Source organism: Eucyclogobius newberryi, unplaced genomic scaffold, assembly GCF_026437365.1.
Source record: "Eucyclogobius newberryi isolate DKJ021-1_F unplaced genomic scaffold, fEucNew1.0.hap1 SCAF_5, whole genome shotgun sequence".
NCBI lineage: Eukaryota > Metazoa > Chordata > Actinopteri > Gobiiformes > Gobiidae > Eucyclogobius > Eucyclogobius newberryi.
In genome coordinates this window covers 7,320,239-7,331,751 of record NW_027316167.1, presented here as the reverse complement: position 1 = coordinate 7,331,751, position 11,513 = coordinate 7,320,239, and the positions used below count along the sequence as shown (strand labels likewise).

General features: G+C 42.7%; 1 protein-coding gene across 1 annotated transcript; it reads right to left on the bottom strand.

Moving 5' to 3' along the window:
* Window positions 1-5,662: 5,662 nt before the first annotated feature.
* On the bottom strand, window positions 5,663-9,408 carry tssc4 (tumor suppressing subtransferable candidate 4). Its single transcript, XM_072465641.1, has 2 exons — window positions 9,316-9,408; window positions 5,663-8,162 (listed from the first exon to the last, which is right to left on the bottom strand). Exon 2 carries the CDS (start codon window positions 8,132-8,134, stop codon window positions 7,250-7,252), a length of 885 nt encoding a protein of 294 aa, XP_072321742.1. The 5' UTR covers window positions 8,135-8,162; window positions 9,316-9,408; the 3' UTR covers window positions 5,663-7,249.
* Window positions 9,409-11,513: the final 2,105 nt, after the last annotated feature.

Sequence of the window (11,513 nt, the reverse complement as noted above, 5' to 3'; positions counted from 1 at the left end):
ACAGAGACCGTGAGAGGTATCAATGTAATTTGGATAACTTTTGATGTCCCACTCCTCAGTAGCATTTTCACCAAATTTCAGCTTTTTAGGGCCAACGCCCTGGGAGGAGTTCGTAAAAGTACGACGTTTGGAAAAACTCCGAAGTCATGTTTAGCCATTTTTGAAGCAATATGGCCGATATTTGGTTGGGCGGACGGCGTTGCCGTAATAATATTTTTTACTTCTCTTGTCACCATCTACCTCTGCGCCAAATTTCATGATTCTACGATCAGATTTTTTTTGGGTCATTTCCCATCTCTCAATGCATTTTTGGTACATTTGGGGGCGCTGACGCGCCAATTTTTTTTATTTTAGAAAAGGGAAATAGCCAGAATGTAGAGAGGCACGATTTTTAGAGGTGTGCAAATTTTTGTGACTTTTCGTCAATGTTCACTGGGTGAAAAATAGGGGGGTTGGTCCCGAGAAGAAGAAAGAAAGAATAATATTCCGATGCGAAAACAATGTTTCCCATTTTTCAAATATCATAAACTATACATTTTCGGAAAACGCTCGCGCTTTCCTACCTCATGGTGTGGGTCCCTGGTCACTGACGGGTACTTTCGTTAATTTTGAGTGGGCTCCGCCCACTTTGTGTTTTTGGCCCTCTATACAGTAATAATGTTCAATTTTTGCATTACATGCTTATATGCACGGAACATGCAAGAGATGGGGAACGTATTCGTGAGGTACTTAGCGCAAATGAGTGCTTTATATGGGGATGACGACCGCTTCGCGGTCGTCATCCCAATGTAAGGTGCTCGTTTAGTGCGCACTTTTGCACGGGCTTCGCCCGTTTACAACGGTAATGTTCCATTTTCCTACTACTAATTAGTATGCACGGGGCGTGCATGAGTGAAGGAGTGCGTTAGTGAGTGTTTGGAAGTGGGCGAGCGCTTCGCGCTCGATTTCGTGCGCACTACGTGCGCACTTTCGCAGCCGTGCTTCGCACGGCCTTACGAGATTAATAGGCCTCTCGCCAGCTTGTGGCGCTCGGGCCTAACAAGAACAAAAACAACAACAACGAGAACAAAAATAACAACGAGAACTAAAAAAACAACAACGAGAACAAAAACAACAAGAACAAAAACAACGAGAACAAAAATAACAACGAGAACTACAAAAACAACAACGAGAACAAAAACAACAAGAACAAAAACAACAACAATGAGAACAAAACAATAACATTAACGCATCTAAAATTATATGTTGTCACCTCAAGAGACTAAAAACTCCATAAACTACTAAACTGTAACGATTATGTATTTTTATTCCCCCCATTGTTTCTTGTACACTTGAAACGCCATAGTAACTTTTAATAATCATTTTTTTATTTGTCTTGTGATATTTTAATCTATCATGTGTTTTGCTCTAAATAAAAGTTTATTATGTATTTTATGTAATCAATTTCGTGAACGAGCCACATTAAGATAAGATAAGATAAGATAATCCTTTATTGTCCCACATGGGGAAATTTCATTGATTATTATTATTATTGTTTTGTTTTTTGAGGGACTAAAAGGAGTTTTTACCCTAAAATGTAGATCTTTTATAATTCACCCAAACCTTTTCTTGACACGATTTAAGGACAAGTCTCATATCTCGTGCCAATACAACGTTATTGCTTTAGAGATTCACGTGTGGCTCAACTTACCCAGTCAGCTCTGCGTTTGGAAGACCTGCATCTTGTCAAACGCAGTAATAATACAATAATAAACAATAATACACACGTTTTATTGATGAGCTCTAAAGCTCCTCTTCACTCTGTTGAGACAAAAATATAAGCCAGGCCCCGGAGCCAGGCCCCGTTTGGTTTCACACTAGGACAAAGACAGCAAGACATGTGAAATTAATGCAAATATTATCCACTATCTCCTTCCTGAAAATCCTGTTTTCTTTCGTCCCTTTGTACCCGTACTTTCCGTGTGTTGTGTAATGTACATGTAGGATATGCAGATGTCCTCCCCCTGTTGCCATGGTGACAGGAATGTGGGCTAGGTGTTATCTACTGCCTGTGTGGAGTTTTACGCCCCTCAGAAGAAAGAGGATGTAATAGTGACAACAGAGACGCTCTGAACTTTGAAAATAACTTTTCATCAAATGACTCCTTTTGGATAACAGAGAGTAACGATCTCTCCAAGACAAACGCTAAAACGCTGAAAGACTATGCGGTTTTAGTGGTTTTAATAGACAATCATCAGATTGCAAAAATGTGTCCACCAGTTGACTTTACATGTACATATTGTGATATCGTGTCATTTCAACTGTTTCATAACTTGTTTTGTGGACAATTTTACCTTTTGTGTAACTCTTGTGGCCTAAAGCCAGATCTCGTCTCCTTATCAGCTCTGACCCCAGCGTGCATGCTGATTGGCTGAAGCCACGGCGCCAAAACCCCCGCGGGGTAAGACAAAAGGAAAGAGCAGGGAGTTACAGACCAGTACCATCCGAGCTCCAGAGCGAGTTCCATCCGAGTTTCTTTCGAAGCTCAACCCTCCATCCAGGGTCCCACCAGCAAGGTCCATGAGGCCTTGGGAGCAGGCCTCGGGCCTAGTTAGCGTGAGCGATGCTACGCTACGGGACAAAGACTTTTCCAAGAGAAGCTAATGTTCCCTCCCGGAACTAAGAAACCTGTGCCCGTTTTTAAAAACGTGATTGATGCTGCATCACGCAAAATCAAGCAAGGACCTTTTGCAACTTTTTCAAGTCCACAGCCTTTTAGATCAGCCACATCGGTGGAGAAGCACGACGGCCTTTTCATTCAGGAACGCCTCAGAGTCAAGGAGAACGCCTCAGAGCCAAGGAGAACGCCTCAGAGCCAAGGAGAACGCAGATCGCAGAACCGATCCAGTCCTTCTTTGGCCAGACGTCAGAGCCGAACTCCAGAGCAGGCCCTTGGACCCCACGCAGGCCCTTGGACCCCACGCAGGCCCTTGGACCCCACGCAGGCCCTTGGACCCCACGCAGGCCCTTGGACCCCAAGCAGGCCCTTGGACCCCAAGCAGGCCCTTGGACCCCAAGCAGGCCCGTCTCCTCAGGATCACAGCTTCTGGTTCCGTTCGTATGAATGCACCTCACAGGCTGGCTGAATTTCATCTGAGAGTTAACTCTTGCACACACCTAGATAGATCTAGAACCATCATGTCTAGTGTTTTCCATCTGTTATCGACTCATTTGCATATTCCTGATTCATATTTATCTGTTTAATTCTTTGGTCATTAAATCTTCATAACCCACATTTGGTTAAGTGTTCCTTCATTTCCAGAAAAGGGGTCAATGTCACGGTTACGTTCTCAAACCTTTAGATCAACGAGCAAATTAATTTCTAATTAATTAATTAATCTAGATATCTGATTTTAGAGTTGTTAAATTGCCGATTATCCGGCTGGTGCCCCATTCTTCTCTTAAAAATACGATTCAAACTTACCCACACTTAGGCAGTGTGTCATGTTTGAATTCTTGAGCAATTCTTTAATCAATATCAAACCTGAATGCCCCGCCCCCTTTACAAGTGGGTGGACATTCATAACCTTACAGTACTTGTACTAGTATGTTACCCTACATACATATATATATGGAGGGACCTGGGACGAAGAATCTGATCTAATGTAATGTACCAGAGAGAGAGAGACACGCCCGATTAAATCACCTTAACGTTGTTTTGAAAGCTTCAGTCATCTGTGTTTTCTTAAATGATGTTTCAAGTGTGTGAATAACTCGGCCCCTGAAGCGCTCAGTACATTTACAAGAGGCTCCTCAGACCAAAACTGTCAAGTCCCACAGAGCAGGACGTCATGGACAATCATCCTTCTGCTTTAAGAGCGGTAAACTCTGGAATTCATTACATCCTGAAATAAATACACAATAATGGAAATGTGTTTTAATGTGTTTATATCTGTGGGATTTAGAAAAGCACAACCAGGGACGGGAGCTGAAAAGCTTTGTTTGTAACTATGTATCATGCATTGTCCCTGTCAAATCAATAAAATCAATAAAATAAATAAATAAAATCAATAAAATAAAAGAAATAAAATAATTAAATGAAATAAAATAAATAAATAAATGAAATAAAGCAACTCTCTTCCTTGCCTTATTTTTGCCATTACAACTCCCACAATGCATCACAGTCACGTTTGAGGAGCAGAGCATCAATCACAAGGTTAAATCACACTAATGTCCTCACATGTCGTGGTTTGGCCCCTCGTGTCGGCTCCTGACACAACATTAAGTCATGACTCATTTTGACACGAGTTCCTGAATATTTGAAGTATTGTTGACATCATGTGGTGGGTCAGTTTTGGGAGAAATTGTACTTTTCTGAGTAGTTTTCCAACACCATAATTTGTATACTACTTGAGTAATATTTAATGATGTACAGTGTCTTATTTGAGTACATTTGGTTCCTTTTGCCACTGTGAGTCAACACATTTGATTTAGACAATATTACATTATTTGAACAGCTCTTTCGGGAATGATTTGTTTTATTTTTAGTGTGCATTATGTAACATTATGTCTGTTACAATAACTCAGATAAATCAGATTTGGATTGAAATGTCGCTCAGAACTCAAGTAGTTTCTCCAATTTTGTTTCTTGGGTAATTTTTTGAGTCACTACTTTAGTCATATTTTAAAGTAACGCTCCTCCTACTCGAGTACAGATGTCGGCTTACGTCTGATGACTTTGCGTTCAAGGAATGTGGTTTCCACGTGCGAGAGTCGATGATCTGGTTTCGTTTTCGTGGAAGTCGTCAGAACACACCTCAATCCATTAGAAATAAACAAACATTGACCTTCCATGTGAAAACAGAGACTAGATGAAAACTGAACTGTGACTTTTACGATATTAATAACTCTGAGAAGACGTGAAGCGCACAAACGAACCACTTCATGTAACGACAGATGAACCGCTTCATCAAACTTAAACGTTTAACACATTCGATTAAACACTTCAGTCTCACAAAGGCCAGTCGTGAATGTGGCCGGGGTGTGACTTATACTTATATTTATACTTATATACTAATACTCAGGAGCGACTTATATGTGATATTATTTGTTATTTTCACACTTGCAACTGCATTTCATTCTCCAGTGCATTTTTTCGCTGGTGCGACTTAATACTTATATTTTTACTTATATACTTATGCTCCGGTGCAACTTATAGTCCGGAAAATACGGTACTTGCACTAAATTACAAAGCACACAACCATTCTGATAATATTCTATTATATGTACCGTAAGTCATATATTTTCATAGGTTTTGGCCGGGTTGCGACTAATACTTATATTTATACTATATATTTATCCTCCGAAGCGACTTATATGTGATATTGTCATTTTCACACTTGCAACTGCATTTAATACTCCAGTGCAACTTATGTTCTTTTCTTCTCTATTACCGTATTTTCTGGACTGTAAGTTGCACCTTTTTTCATAGTTTTGGCCCAGGTGCGACTTATACTTATATACTCCACACTTGCAACTGCATTTCATACTCAAGTGCAACATGTTTTTTTCTTCTCTATTATGCATTTTTTGGCTGCTGCGACTTATACTCCAGTGCGACTTATACTTCGGAAAAAACGGTAAACTCTTACCACTTACACTAAATCACATCTGTAATCATCTGTTGGCTTTTCCTTAAAAAACAATTGAGCTTTTTTTTAATTCCGAAAGATGATTTACACAATATCAATTTCTAAAACACAAATAACAAGAGTCAAAGACATAATGTTTGAACAGTTGGACACAGGATGGATCTACAAAATAAGGCTCTTTAAAACCGTACACTTTCACGTCTAAACAGTGCATGCGATTCAGCTTAATAATAGCGTTCTCGGCCGCTGCGGGGGAAGATTCCAATATACACAAGTAGTAAAGTAGAAAGCAAAACCGTACTTGGAAGGAGACGAAATGGCAGTCTATAAAATGGTTTCCCTTTCTAATTCTCCGAAAGTATAATACAACCGACTTCGTACACTTTGAACAAAAAGTCCAGCGCCCGCCGCCTACGCACACAAATCCTTTATTTTTTTAAATCATAATCGGCCGGCAAACTTCTCTCTTTTTTTTTGTTGTCGCTACTTGTGACGCTACCGTCGGAAAAAAACACAAACTATTCAAAAAAAACCTCTATAGTCGTATTGCTTTAGTACGTCCGTTGGGCTCGCCCGTCGTTTCATTCATTTAAGTAGAAGGCACGTCAACGAAAAAGAGGGACAAAACGCAGGGGGCGCCAACGCTTACGGAAGGGTTGAAGGGCCGACGGGGCCAAAGTACCGCTCAACAGTATTTACAGGTTTTAAGTGAGGGACGGTACGGGACGCTCGACTACGCTACGCATGCATATTGTAGAACTACTGTATATGCGTCCGTATTTACAAGGAAGGCAAATGTATACGCAATAATACGACTGGGCTTTTCTGGTGGAGGGTGCGCGACGCCATCTGCTCGTCCCGCGCGGAATTATTAGCAAAATGATCGGCGTTTCGGTGACGATTTGCTATTTTTTGGTCGAATCGATGTATTGCGATTCACTGTTTTTCGCTAATTTTCTCGAATAAATGCAGTTTTACCTCATCCACGTCTCTTGTTGGTCCGCCTCGGCAAGGACGGAAGGATTTAACAGACGCAGATGACTTTAGTTACCTCAATTTGTACATGGATCGAAATTCTGAGAAAATCCTTGCATAAATTGCCCTGCGCTCCCCGATATGTTCCGCAGTATGGCATTAAACGCACCATTTGCCGTGCCTCCGTGCCCAGTTACAAGTCAGGAGTGTCATTTATAAAATTGTGGAATTCTTAGGAAAAGTGTGAATACGGAAAACACAAAAAAAAAATCCCATAAAACACCTCAAACTTGCTCAATTTCAACGGTTTAAATTCCTATTTCCTTCTGCATTATATCTGAAAGTTTATGGACTTGACTGCTCAATTCCACACCCAATTATCTTTTCTTTCTTTCATCACAAAGGTAACGCACGTAACATTTTCCTATACAAATAAGACGTTAGTAAGAGTGCTTTTTTGATGCATTTTTAGCAGTAAAAAACCTTGATCTTTCAAGTTTAACGCCAAAACATTCCGGACAGCGCAGAAGTCTGACGCCCCACCAGAAAAGCCGCTTAGTGCACCTTTAACTTTTAAATTCAAACGATATGCTGCCTTGTAACTCGACACAACATCAATATTCTTCACTGCTCGTCCTTCCGTCTCAGGCCTGGTTCTGGCTGCTCTCCTCGGCCGACTTCCTGAACATTTTGTGATGCGTTTTCTTGAAAGCGCCGAACCCCGCGTTGGCCTCTTGCGTGGCATCCTCGTCGTCTCCCTTCTCGACATCCATCAGTTTTTTCTTAATGTCCAACTCGTCCTTCTTTTGTTTACTTTGAGCGTCCTTCTTGTCTCCCTCGTCCTCGTCCTCGTCTTCATTCAAATGGCTGAGGCGCGTGCTCGTCTCCTTGCCCTGCTTCTCCGTCTTGTTGCCGGGCGCCTCTTTGGCCACCCGGTTGGGCTTGGAGAAGATGATTTTCTCGTGGAGGTTACAGGAGTCCCGACTCACCGGCTCGTCCTTCTTTTGCAGCAGGCTGGCCAGATACTGATGTGCCACCCGGCTGTTGCCCTGGTCGCTGGTCTCGGCCGTGTCCTCCAGGCTGTAGCGGGTCCAGCGGTCCGGGTTCGCCAGGTAATCGGGCACGCCTCGTTGCTTTTTGGCGGGGGTGGGGCCGGTCGACGGGGGGTGGCTCGTCTTGCGGCTGGGCGGGACGGCGGGTCGGGCGAAGACGCTATCTATGACGTTGTCCGGGCCCAAAGCGGAGGACGTCATCTTGGCCATGCTGTCCAGGCAGTCGAAGATGCTGTGGCTGCGGCTGGAGAAGCCCGTGCTGCCGCCTTTCAGGCTGAAGGGGTTGGTTTTCGGGGCGGTGACCGTGGCAACGCTCTCGACCGTCTTGAGGTCTTCGACGTCGTCGTCCTCATCGTCCAGCTCCGGGTCGAACGCCGCGCTGCTGGGCGCCTCCTCCGGCTCGGACTCGTCGCTGGCCGACAGCTCGTTCTCGTCGTCACTCTTCGGTGACTTGCCATGTTTATCATCGTCACACATTTTTTCACAAGGAAATGTTTCCAAAAGTCTAGGAAAAAAAGAAAAAGAAGGTTAAGATCAATCATAAAGTATTATGTATTCAGAAACATATGACATGTGTTTTTTATTGGATAAATATCCAGTCACTTTTCTTGATAGATGTGTTTGGTTCAGTTTAAACTCTTCTCTACTCTGACACTTATACTCATTTGGTTATTTTTTAAGCTTATGCGTGTCAGTTCACAGTTCCCTTATGGCCTTCCGGGGTTTGAATTTCAGTAAATCGTAAATGTAGTTTTTCACTTAAAGAAGCCTTCAATCTCTGAGGCACAAATGCCATGTATGACGAGCTCTTCTGGATGTGCTTTATATATCTTTATAGATCAGGCAAGGGTTAAACTTTATAAGGTCTTGACCACAAAAGGTCAAATGTATTACAGAGAATGTCTGGGGAATAACTTATTCAGTCACTTTACATTCTAAAAATCAATTCAATTCAATATAATTTGATAAAAGTATAACCAGATCATGGCCAGCTGCTTTGGGGGAATGTGATGAAACGTCTCTGGGATGAATCCTCAGAAACACGTGGTGAAACTTAGGCTTTATAAGATTAATAACAAAACTTGTGATTTAGGCCATAACAACTGCAAGTAGGTCAAGCAAGATAAGTGAGAATTCTGTTCTATATCTGAAACTAATTACACGGACCCTGTCATTAACCCAATGATTAAACTCTGCAAGACTCAACTCTGTTTTATACATACACAACACTTATATATGTTACAATACATATCTCTAAACTATTGTAGCATAATACAATAGTTTAGAGAGTAAAATGGAAGTCTACAGATGTGTTTTGAGTGACAGCGTGTAATTAGGGCACACGTTCAAGCAAATATTTTCCAGATATAAAAGATAGAAACTTTATTTCACAATCCTTCTTATGAAACAACCACGTTTGTTGTGAAGTGGCAGTCGGGAAATGGGCTCGTTTGTGGCAGTGACTGAAATGCCTGTTTTGTTTTCACGTTAGCGTGCTAGGTTAGCGTGCTAATGCTAACCGCTGCGACATTGTGCGCTGAAGACGTAAAGACGCCGTGCATTCTGATCGCACGCGCCCTGGTCATGAGGGCTTTTGTTTGCAGCGCACAATGCGGCTGCGACATGAGTGCGGTGGATGACAGATGGTCATCTTTTACCTTTTCGCTGGCACAACGACCTGTGCAGGTTGTGTCGCCAGCTACAGATTCTTCTACTGCTGATGAGAGGCAACTGCGCGACTGTGGACGCGGCAGCAGCACCACCTGGTGGCGACACGGAGGGATTACACACAACAACTGCGTTCTTCTTCTACGGTGTTTTATGGCGGTGGAGATCCGAGTGTTACATTATCAGAATAAAGTCTAAAGAATAAAGTCTGAAAGATGAAGTCTAAAGGATAAAGTCTAAATAATAAAGTCTAAAGGATAAAGTGTGAAAGATAAAGTCTAAAGGATAAAGTCTAAATAATAAAGTCTAAAGGATAAAGTGTGAAAGATAAAGTCTAAAGGATAAAGTCTAAATAATAAAGTCTAGAGAATAAAGTCTAAAGGATAAAGTCTAGAGAATAAAGTCTAAAGGATAAAGTCCAAAGGATAAAGTCTAAAGGATAAAGTCTAGAGAATAAAGTCTAAAGGATAAAGTCTAGAGAATAAAGTCTAAAGAATAAAGTCTGAAGGATAAATAGTAGAAAAAGCTTCAGTTGTAGTCTGAAGGATAAAGTCTGAAGGATAAAGTCTGAAGGATAAAGTCTAAAGGATAAAGTCTAAAGGATAAAGTCTAAAGGATAAAGTCTAAATAATAAAGTCTAGAGAATAAAGTCTAAAGGATAAAGTCTAGAGAATAAAGTCTAAATAATAAAGTCTAAAGGATAAAGTCTGAAGGATAAAGTCCAAAGGATAAAGTCTGAAGGATAAAGTCCAAAGGATAAAGTCCAAAGGATAAAGTCTGAAGGATAAAGTCCAAAGGATAAAGTCCAAAGGATAAAGTCCAAAGGATAAAGTCTGAAGGATAAAGTCCAAAGGATAAAGTCCAAAGGATAAAGTCTAAAGGATAAAGTCTAAAGGATAAAGCCTAAATAATAAAGTCTAAAGGATAAAGTCCAAAGGATAAAGTCTAAAGGATAAAGTCTGAAGTCTGAAAGATAAAGTCTAAAGGATAAAGTCTAAATCTCACATGTGATTTTGATCGCAGTCTATGTGGCCCCGTCTGCCAATGCTGAAAATGCTTGTGAAGCACTGCTCTCCTGCACTTGTAGGCTGCAAACACAGCACCCACAGGCTCTCTTCCTCGTCTCTGGTGACTTTAACCACGCTTCTCCCTCTTCTGTTCTACCAACATACACCCAGTATGTTACCTGCCCCACCAGGAACAATAGAACATTGGACTTGGTTTTTGCATACACCAAGGAGGCTTATTCTTCTTCCCCCCTCCCTGCCCTGGGCAGCTCGGACCACAACCTTGTACATCTGAGGCCTGTGTATGAACCCATCGTGCGCAGGCAGCCTGTGGTGTCCCGTGAGGTGAGGATGTGGTCTGCTGAGAGCGAGGAGGCTCTGAGGGACTGCTTCAGCACCACTGTCTGGACTGAGCTTTATGACCCACATGGGGAGGACATCAACACCATCACAGAGTGCATCACAGACTACATCAACTTCTGTTTTGAGAACATTGTTCCCTCCCGGACGGTGCGGTGTTTTCCAAACAACAAGCCATGGATTAACCGTGAACTGAAGGCTCTGCTGAAGGAGAAGAAGAGAGCCTTCAGGTCAGGGAACAAGGAGGAGCTGAGGACTGTGCAGAAGGAGCTGAGGAGGAAGATCAGGCAGGCTGAGGCCGGCTGCAAGAGGAGGATGGAGGAGCAGCTGCAGCAGAAGAACATTCAGGGAGTGTGGAGGAGCCTGAAAACCATCTCGGGCTTCAAAATCCCCCCTGCCCAGACAGAGGGGGATCTACAGTGGGTGAATGATTTAAATGCTCACTTCTTGAGGTTTGATCGGTCACCCGCCCCTCCCACTGCACAGCTGCATGCTCCCTCTTCGCTTATCTGCCCCGGACCATCAGCTCCCCACTTCGCCTGGACTCACCCATCCCCCCAGCAGACAGTCCCCCTGCCAACCACTGACTGTCACAGCAGCACAGGTGAGGAGTGAGCTGAAGAGGATTAAAGTGAGGAAGGCAGCAGGACCTGACGGCATCAGCCCCAGGCTCCTTAAGTCCTGCGCAGATGAACTGTGTGGAGTTATGGAGCATGTCTTCAACATGAGCCTGAAGCTGAGGGTGGTACCACAGGTCTGGAAGACCTCCTGTCTGGTACCTGTGCCTAAGACACCGCGCCCCAAAGACCTCAACAGCTTCA